The 24,738-nt window shown below is 40.3% G+C and overlaps 1 protein-coding gene across 1 annotated transcript; it reads left to right on the forward strand.

The window, feature by feature from the left end:
- The first annotated feature begins 12,531 nt into the window (after positions 1-12,531).
- Positions 12,532-19,820, forward strand: LOC108800756 (vomeronasal type-2 receptor 26-like). Its single transcript, XM_018572750.1, has 4 exons — positions 12,532-12,642; positions 15,115-15,345; positions 17,281-17,404; positions 18,916-19,820. Exons 1-4 carry the CDS (start codon positions 12,532-12,534, stop codon positions 19,818-19,820), a joined length of 1,371 nt encoding a protein of 456 aa, XP_018428252.1.
- The last annotated feature ends 4,918 nt before the right edge of the window (positions 19,821-24,738 follow it).

Genomic DNA, 24,738 nt, shown 5'->3' on the forward strand with positions numbered 1-24,738 from the left:
AATGGCCTTGGACTCATCTGGGGCAGAGGAGCTAGGTTTTTGCCAGAGAAAATCTGTAAGGTAGTCACTGAGCTGAGTTACAATCTTTGGAGTAGCACTGCAGAGCTACCCTCCATCTATTGTGATCAGACTCTTGGTAGTAAGGTGCTCTTGCAAGTGCCCCCCGCCCCCCTCCCCGAAAAAGTATGCTAATTTCTAGTTTATCCTCTCAGAAGCTGCCCTGGAAGATGATTGGGGGAAACCTAAGTTAGGTACCTTGTAACTTTGTTTCCAGGAATCTTCCAGGGCAGCACGGATTCCCGCCCTGTTTATTGAGTGGTGTGGTTCAACATGAATTTCATTGTTACCGTCTGGTGGTCCTTTCTGCCCTCCAGTTCTATGGTAATACTGAGGTGGTTAGGAGGGACCACCCTTTTTATTCTAATTTGGGATGATGTGTTTCCTGTTTCAGGTAGGCGGATCCCTTCTCTCAGATGCTGCCCTGGAAGATTCCTGGAAACAAAGTTACCAGGTACCTAACTTAGATTTTTTTAACCACAAAGAAGTAATGGGAGCAGGCGAAGCAGAGGTTTGACCTATGGGCGGACAGCTATGAACAAATAAAATCCTCCTACTTTGACTTTCAGTATCATACATTTGGTAATAAGGCAGGGAAACTCCTGGCATGTCTGGTTAAAGGCAGTCAGCCCCCTACAGCTATTTGTCACCTCCTCTATCAACCTTGTATGTGACCCGGTCATGATCAAGGGGGTATTGGAGCAGTTTTATAGCTCTCTATACAGTGTGAATGCCATAGATGATCAGAAAGTAGAGGAATCTTTAGCAAAGGTAATACATCTCATTGGTGACATTTCCCCAATGGAAATGTTAAACATTATCACGGGATTGGCGGGAGCTAAGACGGATTTACGTCTGAATATTTCAAGATCTTGAAAGACGATATTCTGCTAACCCTATCCATATGATATACAGTAACTGCATAGGTGAAGGGGGCTCTTACCTTGCTACCTGGAAGGAGGCATGTCTACATTCACAGAACTGTTGCCATGGGCAACCACTTTGCTTTTGGTGTAAACATGTTTAGATATCCACTCCTCTCATGAATTGTAAGCTAATACATGTTTGTCATGTATTTCGTAGAAAACATTAGGCAAATGCATGTGTTGTGCTGTGCATATATGTATACCCTTGTAGGAAAAATATGGTCAATAAATGTATTCATTTCCGCCACAATTCATTGATATGTACAGAGAATTGCCATGTCTCTGGAAGATAAAAATCAAAAGAATTGTGTGACGACAACAGGAGCAAAGAGGCTTACGCCAAGCTTGGTGAGTTAAGAAAAACTGTGCATGCTAAGGTGGACATTCTCCGCCTGAAGAGAAAAATAGCCAGCTTGCACACATTTCAAAAAGAATCTAAAAAAATAACAGCATCAGAAAAATCTACAGCATGTGCTGCTGTCAATGCATAGGCAACTGTGACATCCAGGGAGGGTGGTGGTAAAGAGTTGCTGAGGGAGGCAGGGCAGGAATTCTCAGCATCTTGGAACAGCTTTGAAGAACCCAAAAAGTTATGTAAGCAACAATTAGCAAACCTTTTTCTGTGTTTTTGTGGTTTATTATTTTTAGGTACTTTTTAAAAAAATGTGTAAGTTGCCCAGGGAGGGAGGCAGGATTTCTTGACATCTTATAATAGCTTCAAAGAACCCCAAAACATATACAAACAAGCAACAACCTTTTTTTTAGGCTCTTTACTTAATGTAGTTTTTCCTTATTTTTTTTCAATGGCCCAGGGAGCTACAGGGAGCAAGACATTTTTTTTTCATTTTTACAGCTGGCGTCAGATAACCCAGAACAAAACAAAAAATGAGGAGGCTTGTTTTGGGGTCTTGGGGGTACATTGTTCTGGCTTTCTGGGACATTTTAATTTATGTCCAGAGGGAGGGACAGGTATCGCAGCTTGGGCATGTTTATTTTTTAAAAACCCATCTACTCCATTAGCTGGGGGGCCAGCTGGATGCCGTGGGGAACAGAATATTTCCCATCACAGAAAAGACCCCTTCATTCTGGACAGTGGTTGGGGGGCAGGGCAGGAGCTCTTTGCAACCTGGTACACACCTATGTACCAGGTCACACCTCAACCTTCTCCTGACAGCATTTAATGGCATCCTAGCAGCCTTACCATTCCTCTTTCCCTCTCAAGCACCTGCTCAATCTGTTTATCCCTCCAACTGGTGAGGGTATTGCAGCATACAACCATCTTGCCCTTGATCTGAAGATCACACATGGATGCCAGCTTGCGTTCCGGGCGAGTGTCCATCATCTTTTGCCGGTGCCTGACCAAATTATCCCTTAGCTTCCTTATCAGTGCCAAAACGTCTTGTAGAGGGCCACCAGGCAATAGTTCCCAACAGGACAGGAAGGCCTCTAACTTGTTGTTCAGAAGTGTGAAGAGGGGTATGACCTGAACTATGCTTGTGTTTTCTTGGCTCAGATTTTCTGTGACAGCACGGAACGGCTTTAGAACTTCAACAACCTGGCCCATTATGGCCCAATCCTCCGTGCCTAATGGTCTCCATGTGCCAATGTTATGTTCATTCACCTTGGCATGAATGACCTTCTGTTTCAGAATATGCTACAACATAACTAAGGTCGAATTCTACCTCCTCCCCACATGTTGTTTGAAGCAGTGCTCCACTAGGTCTGCCTTCCTCCCTCTGTTCCATCCTGAGGAGATGGCTGTCTTTCACACTACGGTGGAAGTGGCCAGCCATCTTCCGACATGACTCCAGTAATGTGTCACAGACCAATTAGTTCAAAGCCACACACCACTTCGATGAGGCTTTAAAACAACTTTATTCCAGTGCAAATGTTGACACCCCACCCAGATGTCTCTCTCCCATCTTTTGCCCCTTAATGGGGCTTAATTGCAGATTAGGAGGGTATGTGGGAGAAGCAACTATAAATGCACACATCCAGTTATTCCTACTTAGCATTGAAAAGTATACTGACCTTACTCATATATCAACACAAAAGATAAGATTAGATTATACTCCCCTGCATAAAACCAGTAAATGAATAATATTACAAATTAACTTGACATTATTGTCAGGGTACCGTGCACGGATATCCCCACACCACATGCAGGTACCTACGCAAGAAGACCAAATTAGTGCGACCACACTGGATGAGGTTATGCACACGGTTTATTGTTACACAGCAAACAGGAAACTACAAACCCCACCAAGACCGACAAGCTAGCACAAGCAGTGAAATGACAAAACTCAAATAGAACAAAAACACACCTACAGCCAGAAGGAACAGCAAACAGGAACAGGGTTAGGAACTGCAAGGCAGGTGTCAGGGTTTCAGGACTGCATGGCAGATATCAGGGTAAGGCTACAGGATACTGGAGCTCAGGATACAGGAACTGGTAACCAGGAAGGGTTAAGGATTGCATAAGGGTCTCAGGTTGCAGGACACAGAACTCAGTCAGGGGAAAGCGACAAGATACTGAGCCGACATCCTGACTGCAGGGAGGGACTAAATACCCTCCCAGGAAGCACCAGGTGATGCAATGATCACTGGCAGCTGGAGCACACCCGCAGGTGAGTACTGGAGCTGCAGGTTCCAGCATCACCCAGTGGTGGTCTTGTTCCTGACAGTTCCTGGCTGCTGGAGACACCCGCAGGCGAGCACAGGAACTGCAGGACCTGGCTCCAGCACCACCTGGGGGTGTTCTGGATTCTGATAATTATGCATCAAATATTTCTAATCATTTACTATTTGCACATTAAAGTCTTGTATCAGAAGAGAGAATTGAGGGAAAAGGGAAAGGGGGTGATGCGGGTGAAGGTAATGGATTGGAGGGAAGGGGATGAAGGGAGGGGGGGAACTAATGTTTAATATACAGTATGTACCACATTCCATTGTATAAAAAAAGTCTTGTAAAGATAACCCCACCTACCAGGATAATCCGGTTGTGTTCACAATACTACAGCCCCTGCACAAGTTTTGTTTTGCATTTTTGCTGGTGGAATGGTGTGCTGTGCCTAGAGACCAAATGCTAGTAAAGTAGGGATTTAGTTTGTCATACTCTTCTAGCTGTTGGCTCTGGGTGTACTTGCCCAGATCAGGAAGCTCTCTATTTTAGTCTCTCCACCTCTAGTCTAAACGTACCTTGTGTGGTTTTGGAAATAGATGGGGGTTCCTGAAATGTGTTGCCTATAAGCTACCCTAGCAGTAAGTAGACAAATGTACACCAGTGTCCTCAAATTACATTGAGAAGGAACACAGTGGAACAAGTTGCTATTCAGGGTGCTGGCATTCCAACACCTGCCTGAGTTTCACAGTGGGGAAGCTCTGCAGATTGATCTGGAGCCTCAACTGTGTCAATGGTGCTGTTCAGTTCCTGAAACTTTTCTAATGCACAGCTGTAGGTTTGCTCTGAATTTCTGTGGGCAGATGAGAGTACAATATTTTATTGCCTTTCACATACCTTGAATTATACCTTCGTTTGCTTTGTGTTCCTGTACTTATTTTGTATGTGCAGCTTTAACATGTGATCTTATTAGTGCAATATTAATTACCTAGTTTGCTGAGGCATGGGATGGGCAACACAAGACAGCTGGACTACTGGGCGGGAAGTATAAATCCAATCCTGGGTATATAGAACTGAGAAAAAAGAGAGCATTCAAACTGCAGCTATGTTACAGACTACTTTGCAGCAATACATAGTTATATCCCTAGTCCAAATAGGGCCTTCTTATGTTCGGCAAATTTACTACTTTTTAAGTGTATGAGAGTGTTACCACCTTACCCTAAGCCGGGCGACTCCACAAATTTAGCTCTACTGAGCTGTAAACATCCTAAACCAAACGGATAGTTTGGTGTTTATTTGGTCTTCCCTAAGCCCAGTGTTATTGTTTGCTTCAGCTCTTCTTACACCTGCTGCCTAGGGAAGGCCTGCATGTGGCTACAAAAGGATGTCTTCATTTTGGCCTGAAGCTGACCTTGCGTGTTAGATTGGAAAGCTGACCCAAGATGGAGTGCCAGGGAGAGTGGCTCTGCTGTAAAGTGAGGCTGCTAGCACTTAGATTCCTATCCTGCAAGCTAGGAAATCTCTGTACAGGTTGGGGCTGAGAGTACAATCATTACATATTGATGGCAGTAGAAGGATATGAGACTGCAACCATCACACCACATACTGCTGAAATGCTTCTCCCAAGCACATAATTACATAGTAGGTGAGGTTGAATAAACACACAGGTCCATCAGGTCCAATCCTATGATGTGATTGTGTGTGTAGCACATGAATGAGTGAAGCACACAATTTAAATGATTCATGTTTTTCCAATGTTACCCTCAATGTCATAGTTACCAGACCGTCTCCCTGCTGTATTTTTATTTTTTTTGCTTTGTTAAATGTTCGCCAAAGATTTCAATGCCCCTCACTAAACTTTAATAGGGATAACTGCTAAATTGGGTTTTTTGCAGATTTCAAGCAGCAACAAACTACCCTCCATAAATTGAACCCAGACAGATTTGCAAATTTAAATGCAAAATAGAATAAAAAAAGATAAGGTTCAATAATGTTGTAAATCCAATAAAGAGTCAATACATTGTGATCAGAGCCACTCATCAGACTGATATGACCCCTTAACAAATAGAAGGTCAATAGCACTCTAGGCAGTAACATTTCCACTACTGACCATCTCCTTTACTCAAACTATGTCCCACATTCCTAAAGTGGCAGGTGCAGACTGAGATGGACCCCCCATATTCCCTTATAAACCAGAACCTCTCATATCTTTATTTCAAAATCCTTTGTTAAAAACATTAAATTAAATATAAAAGGCTTGCATGCATGTGTGCTGCAACTATGACATGATCAAGACAATCTCATTGCTCTGTGGATCGTGGTTTCACTGGCAAGAGGCTCCCCCTCCTAGCTACTCTATACTGGCCTCATGAAGCCACACATTTGGTGGCTTGTTGTATTTCATCCAGATCCAGACTATTTCAAGTTAGGGTCATACGGTTGTTTCACATTTTCTTTTGTGTTAACATTTGCATGTATTTTTTATTTTTATTAGAGTTAAATTGAAATAGTATTGTACAAATGTTCAATTTAATGTAATCTTATTGTTTATTACGGTTTGACACATGAGACAATTTTTAATGAGTTTATATTATTGGAGGGAAAATATTCTGAGCACAAAATAAATTTGTTTAGCACAATTTTTCCTATGTTAGTTCAGTAGCAGCAAATTTATTCCTGATGCTAGGCTGCAATCATTTTTATCTGTTCAATATTGTGCTGCTGGAGATCTAAGCCTAAAACTGTCTCTTTTTTTGTATATAAAGAGCTGGTTATTGTGTGTCCCACTGCTGTTCAGGGGATGAGCAGGGCTGCCTGTTAGAATACTCTGTGACATTTACTATACAACATGAGTTGGTCTCCTGTCCTCTCTATACAACATGATTTGGTGTGCTGTGCTTTCTGCCTCTTACCTGATGACTCTTCTCCTCATCACATATTTTGGAGCAGTAATAGCTCAGAGTTCAGCTTCACTTTGTAGACTTTTTGCCAAAAAGCCTGTGTTTGAGTATGAGTATTACCAAGAAGGAGACATAATTATCGGGGGTCTAGTCTCTGCTCACTCCACAACTATTGAGAACAAATCTGCTCATGGATCATCCATACTATGTTTATTGTAAGTACATGTGTGTGAAAATTGTAGGAAAATGCAAGTCAATGAAAAGTTTATATCTCTTTTCATCTTTGGAGACAGAGTGAATGTTTAATGTTTGATCCTTTCTGAAAATGGTGTCATTATAAAGCCACAAGTGTATAGAAAGTATAAAAAAGCCCTGGTATGAGATGTCTGACCTGAAACACATACTATCTCATCTTATGTTACTAGACACAAAATATCATCTATCACACTATAATAGAGAGCATGCTTAGGTTTTTTCACCAAGGAAATAGAACAATTTAAGAGAGATGATGTCCGTTTTTCATATACCTCATGGTACAATAGAATCAAACTTAGTGTCACTTTGGGAAAACGAAATGTTCTCTGATACAACCTAATCAGATCCTGAGCAAGGACAAACAGACCTGGGGTCCTTCCACATTCCCTTTCTTAGTGCCTACTTAGACTCATGACATGTCCCTGTACTGACTCAGGACTCCCACTCCAACATGAATTCAATCTTGCATTCATGTTGTTATGTTTGTTTGGGTATATATGCAAAACCTTAAAATGTGTTATCACATGTGAGAAACACAGTAGATCGAATCAGAATGGGGTTTTAACGTTAGCCCAAAACAGACATTTATTAAACAATACAATGTTTTATTCAGTAACAAACAATGCTAAAATCACAAAACTTATATCTTAACAGCAACATTCTACATGGTGTGTGAACCTCCTCAGTATAAGCCAGAAAGAAATGGGCTAGGCAAACTCAACAGTTTGTCACATGTATTTCAATCCTAGAGATCTTCAAAACTAGCTGGTCAATGGTGTTATTACGTGTGGTCAAGCAGTCCCTTACTCTAACACCTTTTTGGGTGGTTTCACCTCACTCACGGTTTTTCTTCCCTTTGTGTATCTTCATTTTTTTTTGTAACCCACTTGTACAACATGTATATTGTCCTACTGTGATTTCATGCCATGTTACATTTGTATAAAATGGGATTTTATTATTACTGTGCAATTTATTTTTCCTCATTGGCACTTAATCCATATCAGCTTCACTGAGTGCTGTCATGGATTTACATCTATAGAAAGGACAAATACAACATAATTGTACATGTAGTTATACAAACTCTCTGGTGGCCACACTGTTACATTAAAAAGTTCTTATCCATTAGTTCTTCATGGTAAAGATTTTCATCACACTAATAACTGCAATCATTAGTTCTAATTACTTTTGGTAAATTATTGTCCATGTAATTCTTATATAATGTGTTTATAGCATTAACATTGAGGAATACAGAAGCATCCTGGCCTTGATATTTGCTGTTGATGAGATTAATAAAGACCCTGATCTTCTGCCCAATGTTACTCTCGGTTATCATATCTTTAATACATGTGGAGATCCAAAAATAACCTTGAGATATGTCTTGCGGATATTGTCTGGGGAAAAGATGGGGGCTCCTAACTATTCCTGTAGGAAACATGGGGAAGTGGCTGGATTTATTGGTGACACCCGTTTCCATACAACTCATGCAATGGCCCAGTTACTCAGTCTCTATCATTATACACAGGTAAGTGATAACTGAAATTGTATTATAACCCATCTCCAGACTCCCTCCTCCCCCAACTTGGTTCCACTATTCCTATTGAAGTCCCCCACAATATTGTATGCATTTTTTATATAATACCTGTAATTTAATGTATTCCAGCTGGTGAATTATGGAGAAGACTGAGTGAGTAGACAGTTCTAGATGATGCAGAGAGTGGCGCTGACATCATGATATCAGGGTAGCTCTCTGCATAAATGCACTGTGAGCGCAGGGGGTGGGTCCATGGCAGCCTGAACTCACAGTTTTACTTTATTCTTCTGGGTCAAGTGATGCTGGGTATCCTTCAACCCCAAAGAATGAGTAGATGTTTGCTCAGGACAGGTCTGGTCTGGTAAGTATTGCAGTGATCTGATATTCCTTTTTTTAGTTTGGGGGAGGCAGTGTTTCATAAAAATATCTATGTTTAGAGAAATATGGACGTCTCTTTTGCTAATATCTAATTCTGGACATTCTACTGTCATGCTGATCCATTTTAAGACATTGACCTAGAACAAGGAGTCCTGTCTTATGTTAAATATATTAAACAATCACATACAAATTAAAAATCTTAACCTTACTTCAAACATCTGCTAGTGAAATCCTCTTGAATCAATAGTACATGACTTATCAACATAGTTACAAAGTTACATAGTATTTGAGTTTGAAAAAAGACATAGGCCCATCAACTGCGTGTGTGTCTCTGTTGTGCGTGTGTATAAAAATCCCTGTGTGGTCTAGTATTTGAGTGTACCTGTACCCCTGTATGTTACAGTCTCTGAGGAAGGTATCTAATAGACATGTGCACTGCCAAAAAATTTGTTTAGTTTCGTTTTGTTTTAAATTCGGATTTGTGTTATTTCGTTTTTCAGGATTCGGGTGTGAAAGTCAATTCGGATTCGGAATTCGGATTCGGACGAAATTCGGTAGCGTTAGTACGAACGTTCGTTTCGTTTTCTGTTCTTATTCGTTTCTTATTCGTTTGCAGCAAAAGTGACATTTGAGGGGGAAAAAATATTTTTCTCCTTCTCTAATGTCACTTTGCTCCAACGAACGAAACTAATAAGAAACGAGTAAGAACAGAAAACGAAACGAACATTCGTACGAACGCTACCGAATTTCGGAAATGGAAATTCGGATTCGTTTGCATTCATTATGTCTGTAATTCGGAATTCGGATACATCCGAATGTCCGAATTTTCCGAAAATTTGTCCGAATTTCTATTCGGAACGAAACGAATCGCACATGTCTAGTATCTAATCGATTTGTGAATGGTTTAATACTCTTAGCTGATGGCAGAGAGTTCCAGACCCTAACCTCTCTGACTGCGGTTAAATCTTTTCTCCACCAATTTTAGGTGGTGGCCTCTAGTCCTTGTTATGGATTTTACTGTAAAAAGTTTACTGCTGATGTTGCCATCACCACCAAACAATTTGTACATTAAAAGCATATCCCCTCTCAATCGCCTCATGTGAACAAGTCCAAATTTAGCAACCTCGTCTCATAGCTTTGGTCCTCCAACCCTGTAATGAGTTTCATTGCCATTTTCTGAATTCTCTCCAGCTCCAGGACATCCTTTCTGTGGATCGGTGACCAAAACTGAACCACATACTCCAGATGAGGCCGAACCGGTGATCTATAAAGTGGCAAAATGATTGCTTTGTCTCTATAGTACATTCCCTTTTTCATACACAACATTACTCTGCTAGTTTTGTTTGCAGCAGCCTAGCATTGTATACTATTGTTCAATCTGTGGTCTACTATGACACCCAAATCTTTTTCCATTTGTTTTCTTTTTCCGTATGCAACCCCCCTCTGCCAATCCCTCCACTGGATTACAACTTCCCAAAAGATAACATTCAAAATATTAACAACCATTTACAAAGCCATCCACAACTCTGCCCCTGGCTATATCTCAAACCTGGTCTCAAAGTATCACCCTAACCATCCTGCCGCTCCTCCCAAAGACCTCCTGCTCTTTAGCTCCCTCTTAAACTCCTCCCATGCTCACCTCCAGGACTTCTTTAGAGTCTCTCTATTTCTTTGGAACTTCTAACACCAACCTTTCCATCTATCTCTTTCTCTGATTGCTTTTAGGTGATCACTAAAAATGTATCTCTTCATGGAAGCCTATCACACCTCAACTAGACACTGAACTATCTCTTTCTCAAACAATTCATCCCCACACAGCTACCTCCTCATGTATCACTTGCCGCTCCCTCTTAGATTTTAGGCTCTCATGGGCAGGGCCCTCCTTACCATCTCGTCTTGAGTTGTATTGTAATTGTTATGTCTTCCTTATTTTGTAAAGCGCTGTGCAAACTGTTGGTGCTATATAAATCCTGTATAAAAATAATAATAATAGATCTACATGGCATGCAAAAAGACATAATAGGAAACTTTCCAGTTCCTTGCAAAAGGCTACCTGCCAATGCCACCACATACTGTATGTATTAGGGATGTCTCAATACCACTTTTTCAAGACCAATTACAAGTACAAGTACCGTCCCTCATGTACTTTTCAATACCAATTAACGATACTTTTTCTTAAAGGGACATGTGACATTTTTTCTAAAACAATACAGACTATTGATTTTAGGGCAGTTTCTTTATAATTATGAAGAATTGTAACTCAATACATGATTATACAGCAACGGAGAATAGCAACAAGCAATAGAGGACTACAGATCCCATCACTCCATGATTATATAGCAATTATATATGGCTGTGTGTGTTCTCATCTGGGATGCATTTGGGTCTCACCAGGGCCTCACACTTGATCTAGGAGCTCGTTGAGGTCTGGGGGCTGAGGAAGAACGAGCAGACAGTGGAGGGGTCCCAGGAGCGGGGCCTAATGGTGACCGTTGAGTAGCATGGTAGCAGAGGTCATTGTTAGAGTGCTGGGAGGCCTGATGCAGTGCAGAGGAGTTGTGACAGGCAGGGATGCTTGACGGCTTATGCAGCTTCCTTGCGGCCCTGGCAGTAGCGTGTGTAGGCTGTTTTGTATAGGCCGGCTCATCTGTAGCTGGTGGCGGGGATCGGGAGGAGCGGCTGTTAGTAGAGCGGCTCGGGGAGAAGGCTCCATCTGCGGCAGCTGGAGCATCAGCCAGGGAGTCGAGGGATGCATCTGCAGAACGAGACTCAGATCGAGTGTCAGAGGCGGCCATGTGGTCCGACACCATATTGGTGGACTGAGGCAGCTGAGGATGGTCTTGTGACCCGAGCAAAGGGTTAATGGCTGGTTAGACAGAGTAGGGGGAGGCTTCGAAGATCTGCCGGCTGTTGCCCATTATGAAGACCAGAAAAGCAGCATTAGAGCTGTAATACTTCGGGAAGAGGGAGGTGAAGGCAACGCGTACTCCGCTCGGCATCTGCCTTTGCGTCTGAAAAAAATGTAAAGTGGCAGTATCTGCCTTTAGTATTGGGGCATTTTCATGATTACAAGTACTCGTAAAAAATGCCCTGTATCATGTTGGATACAGATACTAGTATCGGTATCGGGACATCCCTAGTATGTATATATGCACATACAGTACTTTTTAAATTTTTGTTTTTCAGATCAACTATCGAGTCACAGACCCCCTTATTAGTAACAGGCTAATATATCCAACTTATTACCGAATTATTCAGGATGACTGGGTCCGTTACACATCTATTATAAAGTGTATGAAACATTTTGGATGGAATTGGGTTGGAATTATCACACCGAGTGATGGAAGTGGAGATGAAGAATTACAAGAACTGAGCAAAATGATGACTCAGCACGCCATCTGCATTGAGTTTGTGATTAAACTTATAGATAATCAGCAGACAAATAAACAGAGAATGCTGACCGCTAAGAAGTCAAGTAGTAGTGTCATAATAATGTGTGGTCTTTTCTCCGTAGACTATGTGTCTGTAATTGATGAATTAAAAGCTACTATAGAAAATAAGACCCTGATACTTCATGACTCCTGGACCAATTCTAAATTTATGGACACTGAATTATTTTCCCTAATTAATTGCAGCTTAATATTTGTATTACCAACAAAAACAATTCCAAGCTTGGATACATTTATTTACAGTGCAAATCCATCCAGATACCCAAATGATCCAATACTGGAAGACATTTGGCTTCAAATGTTCCATTGCCTTTCTCCAAACCAATACAAAAATTATGTCTTGTCATTTATATACACGTTTTCTGGGAGAAAATGTCCAGGCACAAACCATATTTCCCAAATGTTAGGCGACATCATGGATTCAAAGCCCTCCTATGCATACACCTCCGTTTATATCATGGCTCAGGCTTTGCACAGAATGAAGTTTAGCAAAGACAAACTAGGAACATATAAATTACAGCAATTCGTAAGTTTTTATATAAAAATAAATGGCCTGTACTTTAAACAATGTATGTTGTACATGATTTATGATATATTTGTTAGGCAATTGCATTGAGTTGATCTATGGACATCACATCATAAGAAAAGATTTTAGTTAATAGTTATATTTCCTCAGTTTTGTCTTAGGTTAAAACTTAACAACCAGGGGGAGTGTCCATCACTAACATGTAAGGTGGAAAACCTCCCAAAGCCTCTGCAGCACATGCTATCATTTTCACATGTTGCTATGTTTTGTATTGCTTACCTGTATGCAAGTGATATTAATGTTAATTAGCTTTTTTTAATAAGTCAGGGAAGGGTTTGATGCTCTGACAGGTTTTGTTGTTATCTGTATCCCCATTTGAGAGATTCATCCTCTCTATTTTTTTCTGGAGATCATGGCTAATGAGAAAGAAAATAAGAGAAGGTTCTAAATGTTAAAGTTTTTATGTCAGCAAGAAATGAGGGGAAATAGTTGACTGGGGACAAATGTAAATACAAATGTGCAATGTTGTCTTCATGTCACTGAGCAAAGTTCCTTAGGAATTCAGTAGTAGCATTGGTAGATAACAACATCCTAGACATAGCTTGAAAAAGAACATACAGGTATTATTACTTACTGGCCAACTTTGTTTTAAGAACACTGTTAGGTTTTGGTCACTTCCTCAAGTATCAACATGACAAAAGCAGAAGGTAAGTAAAGAAGGAGGGGAGAGGAAACATCAAGGGTCATAAATACACTGGGGTTCATTTACTAAAAGGAGTAAACTGGTAGTTGTGAAGCTGTGTTCAGTTTGAGCACTCAGTCCTGACTGAATTGAAATGAACACAGCTGTATCCTATTTATTAAACAGAGTTAGGGCTAGTTCACACCAGCATCAGTGCGTTCCAGCCTGATTCAAGCCGAAACGCAGTCACTGATCTAATTGCGGATGATGCACATTGGAGGGTGTGGCTTTGGTGCCATTGAGTTCAATGCACCCCCACCGCAAAACAAAATGAGTCGGCCATAATGCGATCCAGTGCATTCTGGCCAGATTTGGGCCGGAACGCACTGAGGCTGGTGAGAACTAGCCCATAACATTCTCTGCTCATTTTTTTTCGAATAACTTATATGTATCCTACTTACTGAGACTAAGGGGTCTATGTTGAAAAACAATTTGCAGAGTCATTTGTCCAGTGAACCTCTGTTTACATTTGTTCTGTGTAAATGGAGGCAATTACAAACTGTCTTACAGGGTTATTCAGAAAAGGGTGAAGAGTTTGGAGAAGGCATGAGAAGTGAACAATCTAGGACAAAATAACTGAGCTGAAAAGTGAATTGGAGATTTTTTTTTATCAGCTATTTTTTCCTAGATTGTTCACTTCTCCTGTCTTCTCCAAACTCTTCACACTTTTTGGGGATAACTCTGTAAGTATCATTTGCAATCCAAGTTAAAGGAGAACTATGAGGCGAGTGCTTTTCACTCACCTCATAGTTCTAGTCGACCTGTGACAATGAGACTGTCATAGGTCGGCTCAGTAGATCGGGAGGTGAGCGAACACATACCGGCGTTCGCTCACCTCTCGATCCTGTCACGGCTTTCTGCCATGACAGGGGAGGGGCTGGATTAGCGCTGACTGGTGGATCAGACGGAGAGGGGGCTGGTACAGCTGGCTCTGCCTCTAGATAGGCAGAGCCAGCTGTCAGTCACGCAGCTGGGCGGATCCCAGCTGTAGCTCCCTATATACTGAGCCTAGGGTGACGGGAGGACGCTAGTTTGTGTCCTCCCGTTACCCTAAGGAGAACTATGGGGAAAAGACTTAACCCCATAGTTCTCCTTTTAAATGTATCATCTGAAGAAATACCTAATTATAGCCACTAGATGGAGCCGAGGAGTGCAGGAATTAATTCTCCCCATCTAGTGGCTATAATGTGGCATTTGCCTGATATTACATTCAACCTGGGAAAACAAGATACTCATAATAATATACTATTTTTTTAAAGTATTGCTTGCTTAACATTTTTACATGTATGATTTGATATACAAATGCAAGGGCACTTGTTTTTGTACACAGTATATAAACTGCTTCTGATTTAAAAAACATATAGGCCATTGGTTGGGTCATCTTTTTGATTATTTAAGTAAATATTGTGCAATGTATTAGTGCATGCTAAAAATGCAACAAAATTGGCTCGGCTATCTAAGATGTTAAATACCAACTGGTAAATGGCAGAAAATGTGGTAAAGCCCATTAAGATTCCCTAAATACCCCAAAAACACTAATTTATCCTTCCCCATTGACTCCACAACACATTGTTCTAAAATGGTGACATTTCGCCAAAATCTCCCAATTATCACCACATGTTTGACAATGTGGACATTCAATATTTTGCCTAATTGTGAAATATCTAAATATTACTCCCATATTCAGTGTATTTTACTTTAATAGTTGTGTCTCACTTTTCCCATGGAAGCTGCACAGCTATGTGAGAAAGGTTCATTACACAGATTCCACCGGAGCGGAGATCTTCTTTAATGACAAAGCAGAAATTTCCACCAAGTTGATTTTAGCAAATTTTATCATATCCAAAACCGAGACCGACTTTAAATTTGTCGCTGTGCCACTGACCGTCTTCAACACAACTCTAGATGAGGATCATGTTTTCAGTATTGAGGTTAACAACATCTCATGGAAAAGTTCCACTGTAAGAACTGACTATGTGTATTTAACGATAGTCTCGCTTTATTTGTACATTTTACTCAAAAATTGGCACTCAGACCAGACAATAAAAAGATGTGTTATGTATTCATGTAACTGGAACTATTTAGGCAATGGTGTCAAAAAGTGCCCAGTTACAGTGAGTCTGTGTGTTTTCCCCAGGAAGGGGTATATTTATAAAAAATCCAGAGCCATGCACCCTGCAAATCTCCATGTAGATTTGTTCTGTGGGAACAGAGGCAAAAACAAATGTTATTAGTATATTTTCTTTCCAGATAAAATAAAATATCAGAAAATTACCACATTTGTCCACTAGAGCCTCGGTTCTCAACTGGTGGGTCCTGACCCAAAAGTGGGTCCCGGCCCCGTGTTCAGTGGGTCACGTGTTCTTTCCACTTTTCTAGGTGAGTGGCAAAGCAGCCATTCAAAATACGTTGCCCAGTACCGAGTGTCAGCTTGAGGTGGGGTGGGCTCCATCCCTAAGTGCATTGCTTACAGATCCCTCATATGTCCTGTAGAGGTGCCTGGACCGGAGTGACATCACATACTGGCTCCTGGCACCTCTACAGGGTGTGCATGGGAGTTGTACAAGCAATGCACATATGGATGGAACTCCATCACAGCACAGCAGCCAACAGGGAGACTGGGTGGAGCTTAAAAACAAAAAAAATTGTTTTTGGGAGTGTGTATGTATGTGTGTGAGATTGTGTCTGTGGTTGTGTGCATCAGTGTCTTTGAGGGCCCATTCACACTAGTACAGTGCGCCAATCGCACAGTCCCGTGCGATTAATGCACTGTACCACGCAATCGCACCTACCACGTGTGTTGTGTGAGAAGTGCATTGCAATTCATTTGAATGGCACCCCAAACGCACCTCCCGCCCACAGTTCTATTGGCCGCATCGGAACTCGCAGTACCGCGCATTACATTGCAGTGCAACTTGGGTCGCGGCTTAACGACCAAGGACAAATGTGGGTCCTGAGGTTACACAGGTTGAGAACCACTGCACTAGAGGATACTAAGTAACATAGGAAATAAGAATGTATTGATAAGTGCCCTATCCCCCATCCCCCATCTAGTGGCCTTAATGTAGTATTTTGTTTTTGCCCTTGTTTACGCAGAACCAAAGTACACAGAGACTTGCAGGACAAATGGCTCTGCGAATGTTTTATAAATGCACCCTGAAGTGTTTTATGTATAAATAAAATGTAAGCCGTATTTGTCTAGAGATCCAACTAAAGTGTCACATTGATTTTTGTGCACTACTAGTTCAGTTTCAGTTGTGATCCATGTCTTCTCATCCAACAGCAGAACATGAGCTCACAAAAGCTTAATTAGCTAAATGGGCCCACATTCCTACAGTCACACTCCAAAATATCGTGGAAAGCCTTCCAGGAAGGATAAAGGCCTTCCCCAATGCTAAAATGTAATGAATTTTCCCTGAATTTCAGCAAAGCGAAATCTCCCAGTCTCTGAATGACATGGCTTTATTTATCAACAGTAATGCTATCCAAGTGTAAAGATACTCACTTAGTGTGTGTACAAAGAAAGTGTTACCTTTTTCTCTAGGTTTACCATTTGTTAGGGTTAGTGCTAATGTTGGGGGGACCATTGTTGTTTTTTACACCAAAGCAGTTCAAGGATAGTTTAAATGGCCCTTGGGTGTAATGCTCATCTAAAAAAAAACCTTGACTTTGCCTTCATCTTTGAATAATTTTTATTAAACTGGCAAGCTTTTAGCAAAAGTTCCCCAAAATTGCTGACATTTTGGTGTAGTAAAATCTTCCAATTTTACTCCTCTCTGGTACACATCACCAAAAAGGTCAGATGTTCTGGTAGATTGTCAAATCATTGATGTAATCTATAATTTTAATAATCTTAAATTGCTAAAATTGTAATTGTTTCTATTTTTCAATTCAAGATTCCAGAGTCCCGATGTAATGACCAATGTCCTCATGGGTTCAGAAAAGCTTCTAATGGAAGAAACCATGTGTGCTGCTATGACTGCATCCCATGTTCTGAGGGCGAGATGTCCAATGTAACTGGTATGGCACAAAGCGGATAACCATATCACCAATTTACTTACTATCACTGAACTAAACTATAGTTTTCTGTAGTTGCTTTATTTTTTGAATCCATAAAGGTGCAATATTGTGGTTCTTCAATATATTGGCAGATGAATAGTAAAAAGAACCCCAAAAATGTTTACCAATATATTAACAAATTCAACCTCAAATACTATGTAACTATGTAACTATGTAATGTTGTTAGATGTCCATCTCTGTCCATTTCATTTCCCATAAGAAGCCATGACATCCCAAGCTCTATACAGATGTAGCAGTGAGTGTAACAGTCCTCCCTAGGTATCAGGAAGAAACATCCCTCTTCCTCTATTTTCTATGGCTGACTCTGTGCCCTTTTCATTGAAAGTGCATCTATGCATAAGAATATACATGTAATATGTTAGAGCCTACAAGAGCTGAGATGTCTTGGCTGTATTAGTTTTCTTCTTTTGGGCTCTATTTACTATAGTTTCAATCTGGTGATCCTGCCAGTAACACAATTCCTGCACAAAGGTGACAACACTCACTCACTTTAGTCTGTCTATGGAGTATCATGGTCACCCTAAGCTGTTCTCCAGATTTAAATGACAGAACACCTATTTCTCTCTTCTTCTCCATAATATGGGAGGGAGGTGTTCTGTGGCCTGAAGGTGAACTGGTATGAGGTGATAACTTGTGAGCTTCAGATTTTTGTGCAACACTGACATAAGGAATTCTATTTGGATCAACAAGCATCTTATTGTACTTATGGAATTGATACATCAAAACACTTTCCAATAATGTATTTGTTCTGTCCTTGCCCTAAGTTGCCCTGTGTCCTGTGTATAGCTCCACATGCAGCTAAACCCTCATATTCTGCAATAACTCGGACTGGGTGAAATCCTGATGCTTTATTCACAAAACAGTGTGGGGTGAAACTGGTGATAAAGAAAATAGAAACATAGACTCAGTATATAAAACATGTAGATAAATATTTTGCAAATGTTCAAAGAAACAAGTCCATCCATACTAGAGATGCTGCCTAAGAGAGATTTGGGCTCTTTCCTCCAGACACATGCTGTGTATGACAGTGGATTCCTCATTCATTAGTTCTAAAATGGAGCCTGAACCAACATGCGCTTGTTTTCTTATTTTTGGCTCGAGGGATGTGGGAAGTTTTTTTATTAAAGGAAAACAGTCTTGAAGCTGCTGTAAAAAGAGATGTTTTCTCGCAGGTAGGTAAGCCTATTATTTCTACATGCCGGTGGCAGAACAATATTTCACAGACCAAAAGGTAGCAAATTAGAGAAGTTCATTGTTAGGAGCTACAACACTAACTTTGGGGAACAAAGCTGCAGAATGAACACATTTGATCAACATACGTTGTATATTATAGGTTGTTGTAGTGTCCTTTGAGATTCTAAAAAATTCCACTTTCCAGGTATCATGCATTAATTTGTTAACAAAATGCTCTCATGTCTGATTTACAAGTGTTTATTTCCAAATTTTAACAGACAGTGAAACCTGCCACAAATGTCCCAATGAAGAATGGCCCGATGAGAGAAAAATTAAATGTGTTCCTAAAACATATAATTTTTTGTCCTATGAAGACAATGTGATTGTGACAATTTTCTCATTATGTGCTTTACTTTTTTCAGCGATAACATTGTTTATATTACTAATCTTTCTCTATTACTGGGACTCTCCAGTAGTGAAAGCCAATAACCGGACTGTGAGCTTCATCCTTCTGACCTCCATCTTGCTGAGTTTCCTCTGTGTCTTCTTGTTCCTTGGTCGTCCTGTGGATATAACCTGCATGCTCAGACAAATGTCATTTGGGATCTTCTTCTGTGCTGCCCTCTCTTCTCTTCTGGCAAAGACTATCACTGTCTGCATTGCATTTAAAGCTACCAAACCTGGAAGTTCCTGGAGAAAATGGGTGGGGATCAGAGTGTCTTATTTTGCATTTTTTAAATGTTCCTCTGTCCAAGTTCTGATCTGTGTTATTTGGCTGTCAGTGTCTCCTCCCTACCAAGAGTATGACATGCACACCTATCAAGATATGATCATCATTCAGTGTAATGAAGGATCAGTTATCGGGTTCTACTCTGTGTTGGGTTATTTGGGGTTTCTGGCAGCTGTGAGCTTTGTTCTGGCTTTCATGGTGAGGACATTACCAGACAGTTTTAATGAGGCCAAGTACATCACCTTCAGCATGCTTGTGTTCTGCAGTGTCTGGATTGCCATAATCCCGGCCTATCTGAGCACCAGAGGGAAATACATGGTGGCTGTGGAGATATTTGCTATACTGAGCTCCAGTGCTGGTGTACTTTGCTGTATATTTTTGCCAAAATTATACATCCTTTTTTTTAAACCTGAGATGAATCTCAGAAAAATCATATTGGTGAAAAGATTTTAACAAAACAACAAATATACTGATTTTCAAAATAAAACAATGTTACCCACCAAATTATTTTATTATTTAGCCTTCAACATCCCAAAAATCATTTTTATAATTTATACTTTTGATGTATAAAATAATTTGAATCTATAATTCAGTTTCTGCTTTATTCTTCATAAGAATCTCCTGTAAATGAAACCACTCAGCCATGTTCCTTCTGAATAGGTTACTAAGTTTAGAAATACATAATTATCTGTACTGTAGAGACATAGATAAGGTTCAAGGTTTTAGTAATCTCTATTCCATCAGGACTTATTTATTCATCTTAAATGGAATATAGAATGTTTTGTAATTGATCTATTTATGTAAGTGTGTGTTTAATGCGGAGGTTTAGAAAATGCTTCTTTTATTTTTAGTTGTGCAATAAATACTATGGCATATAAATATATTTTATTGATTATTTTAAAGCAACAGATGGACTTCTGGGCTTTTTTAACCTCTCCCAGGCTAATCTCAGCTTCTATTTTTATAAAAAGCCTGGTTTGCATAACTAAAAATTGAGTGACTTGGTGAACTTTTTTCAACCTCTCCCGCTGCTCTGTACAGCTCCATATGACCATTCATTAGAGAGATAAAGCCTCAAAAGGAAAAAAAAACACATATCCACTTCCTTTAAAAGCACATATTACCTGACGACATATTTTGTTTCAGATATACATTATTTTACACTGAATAACTGCCATTATATAACATACACTGAATAACATTTACATATAAAAGGCAGAGTGAAGAGCACGGGGCATAGCAAAGCATAACTGGAAACAGCAATGACAAACTCACAGTAGTAGTATTTTTGCATGCAATCATTCACCATGTAAAATATATTTATAGGCAAATCTTTTTTGTTTTACCTAAAGAGCCTCTTACCTCTCAAAAAAAAACTTTTTTAGCTATACAATAAAGGGAGCTCCCTATTGAATTCTACTCACTTGGTGCCTGGCAGTGTGCAAGTGTATGATGGTGAGATTAGGCTTCAGGATGCAACCGAAGCTCCATCAGAAAACTGGTTAGGAAAGCCCTAGGTTTCCTAATGATTTACCAAATTTACTGGGTTACAAATATCTCATCTTCTACTCTGTAACTTTGATTGTCAAATTATGGACAGATATGTCAACTAAAGCTAAGAATCTGCTATATTTGAAGCAAAGCAGTACTAAACTGTAGCACATTCATAACCTACCTTCCTTAGAAATAACGACTTTTATCTGTCCAGATTAAATTCAGCATTGCTTAAGCCCTGATAAAGAGGTCCCTAGAAGCCCTAAAATATGTTGAGTTTTATTTGGATGTTACAAACAATTACATGTTCTGGATTGTTTAGTAGCCTTCTGCTCCAGTTTTCAAGATACATGATTCATAAAAGCCATACCATGGCCCATGTGCATATAAGAGCAGCCTACTGATCAAACTCTGTATGAAGAATATACCCATTTGGAATATTAGACCCATTTAAATGTATCCACAGATCAACCCCCTACCATGATTTCTCTGGTATTTGTACTTCCATACAGAGACTGCTTTAATTCTGCTTTACCACCACAACTTATTTTATTATTTATTCAATTTGCACAATCTTTATACAAATGTATCAGGTGTAGAGCGTGAGACAGAGTATATACCACAGTGTAGACATTGTAGTGATTGGAATACGGGATATAACTATTTTTCTTCCAGGTTCTGTTTAGAACAATTTACTGGAAAAATACCAAACAGTTTCTGGAAAAGACAATTTTTGTTAATGGTTCTTGAAAGACAAGTACAGTATATAACTGTAGATACAAGTAATGGATCTTTTGGGTGGTTGAATGGATTCATGTTGTTTAGAAAATTATTCACCCTGGGAACAGATCTTGTGGGTAATAAAAAAGAGAAACTATGTGGAAGTCACCACAAATTCAACCACAAACTCCTGGCATGTCTGGTTAAAATCAATCAGCCCCCTACACCTATTTGTAACCTCCTCTATCAACCTTGTATCCGACCCGGTCATGATAAATGGGGTATTGGAGCAATATTATAGCTCTCTACAAATTGTGGGTGCCATAGATGATCAGAAAGCAGAGGAATTTTTTGAAAAGGTAATAATTCTCAATGGAAATGTTAAACATTATCACGGGATTGGCGGGAGCTAAGACACCCCTGGTCCAGACGGATTTACGTCTGAATTTTTCAAGATCTTGAAAGACAATATTCTACAGACCCTATCCACATTTACTGCATATGGGAAGGGGGCTCTTACCTTGCTACCTGGAAGGAGGCATGTCTATATTCACAGAAATGTTGCCATGGGCAACCACTTTGCTTTTAGTGTAAACATGTTTAGACATCCACTCCTTCAATTGGAAGCTAATATATGTTTGTCATGTATTTGGTAGAAAACATTAGGCAAGTGCATGTTTTGTGTTGTGTTGTGCAGGAAAAATATAGTTGATACATGTATTTACCTCACCTGACTTCCTGCCACAATTCATTGATATGTACATAGAATTGTCATGTCTCTGGAAGATAAAATCAAAAGAATTGTGCGACCGCATCAAGACCAAAGAGGCTTATGCCAAGCTCAGTGAGTTATGAAAATTGTGTATGCTAAGTTGGACATTCTCCGCCTGAGGAGAAAAATAGCCAGCTTGCACACATTTCAAAAAGAATCTAAAAAAATAACAACATCAAGAAAATCTGGAGAAGGAGCTGCCATCAATGCATAGGCAACTGTGAAATCCAGGGAGGGTGGTGGTAAAGAGTTGCTGAGGGAGGCAGGGCAGGATTTCTCAGCATCTTAGAACAACTTTGAAGAATCCCAAAAGCTATGCAAGCGACAACCAACAAACTTTTTTTTGTGTTTGTGTGGTTTATTATTTTTAGGTACTTTTTTAAAAAATGTGTAAGTTGCCCAGGGAAGGAGCAAGGGAGGGAGGCAGGGCAGAATTTCTCAGCATCTTAAAACAGCTTAAAAGAACCCAAAAATATACAAACAAGCAACAGCCAACAACCTTTTTTAAAGCTCTTTAAAAAATAAAAATTGTAGTTTTTCCTTATTTTTAATGGCCCAGGGAGCTACAGGGAGCAAGAACAAACAATCAACAAACTTGTTTAATTTTTAAGGCTAGCGTCAGATAACCCAGAACAAAACAAAGAGGAGACTTGTTTTGGTGTCTTGGGGGTACATTATTCTGGATTTCTGGGACATTTTAATTTATGTCCAGAGTGAGGGAAAGGTATTGCAGCTTGGGCACGTTTATTTAAAAAAAACCTATCTGCTTCATTAGCCGGGGGGCCAGCTGGGGACCCGGGGGAACAGAATATTTCCCATCACAGAAAAGACCCTTTCACTCTGGACAGTGGTTGGGGGGTAGGGCAGTAGCTCCTTGGCAACCTGGTACGGTGAAGGTCACATCTCACTCTTCTCCTGCCAGGATTCAAAGGGATTGATTGAGGGGTGCAATGGGGTGTCAGAGAGGTAACAAGCTATCATCTCTTGTGCCAATTTTGATATCCTGGGGGGCACTCTGGTGCGTCCCAACAAGCTGTTACTTGCCTCAGCCCAAAAAGCAGCTGCCTGGGCGGATTGTGCACTGCTAGCGCAAGATGAAATTGAATCAGACAGATACTCCTCAATCTCCTCTTTTTCCTCATTTCCCCCCTCTAGCAGCCTTACCGTTCCTCTTTCCCTCTCAAGCACCTGTTCAATCAGTTTATTCCTCCAACAGGTCAGGGTACTGCAGACTATAACCATCTTGCCCTTGATCTGAGGATCACACATGGATGCCAGCATGCCTTCCAGTTGAGCGTCCATCATCTCTTGCCGGTGCCTGACCAAATGATCTCTCAGGTTCCTTATCAGTGCCAAAACTTCTTGTAGAGGGTCACCAGTCAATAGTTCCCAACAGGACAGGAAGGCCTCTAACTTGCTGTTGAGAAGTGTAAAGAGGGGTATAACCTGAGCTACGCTTGCGTTTTCTTGGCTCAGATTTTATGTGACAGCATGCAACGGCTTTAGAACTGGCACAACCTGGCCCATCAAGGCCCAATCCTCCCTGGCTAATGGTCTCTATGTACTAATTTTATGTTCATATGCCTTGGCATGAATGGCCTTCTGCTGTTTCAGAATATGCTACAACATAGCTGAGGTCGAATTCTACCTCATCCAAACATCTTGTTTGAGGCAATGCTCCACTAGGTCTGCCTTCCTTCCTCTGTTCCAGCCTGAGGAGATGGCTGTCTTTCACACTACGGTGGAAGTGGCCAGCCATCTTCCGACATGACTCCAGTAATGTATCACAGAACACTTAGTTCAAAGACACACACCACTTCCATGAGGCTTCAAAAAAACTTTATTCCAGTGAAAATATTGACACCCCTACCCAGCTTTCTCTCTCCCATCTTTTGCCCCTTAATGGGGCTTAATTGCAGATTAGGAGGGTATGTGGGAGAAGCAACTATAAATGCACGCATCCGGTTATTCCTACTTAGCATTGGAGGGTATACTGACCTTACTGATATATCAACACAAAATATTAGATTACACTCCCCTGCATAAAACCAGTAAATGTATAATATTACCAAATTAACTTAACATTATGCATCAAATATTTCTAATAATTTACCATTTGCACATTCAAGTCTTTTATCACCTATAAATAAACCCAAAAAGAGAAGTGAGGGGAAAATAAAAGGGGGGTGATGGTGGTGAAGGTAATGGATTGGAGGGAAGGGGATGAATGGAGGGGTATAACTAATGTGTAATATGTATGTACCACATTCCATTGTGTAACAAAAGTCTTGTAAAGATCACCCCACCTACCAGGATAATCCAGTTGGGTTCACAATACTACAGCCCCTGCACAAGTTTTTTTTGTATTTTTGCTGGTGGAATGAT

Source organism: Nanorana parkeri, unplaced genomic scaffold, assembly GCF_000935625.1.
Source record: "Nanorana parkeri isolate BGI_ZX_2015 unplaced genomic scaffold, ASM93562v1 scaffold2121, whole genome shotgun sequence".
Taxonomy (NCBI): Eukaryota; Metazoa; Chordata; class Amphibia; order Anura; family Dicroglossidae; genus Nanorana; species Nanorana parkeri.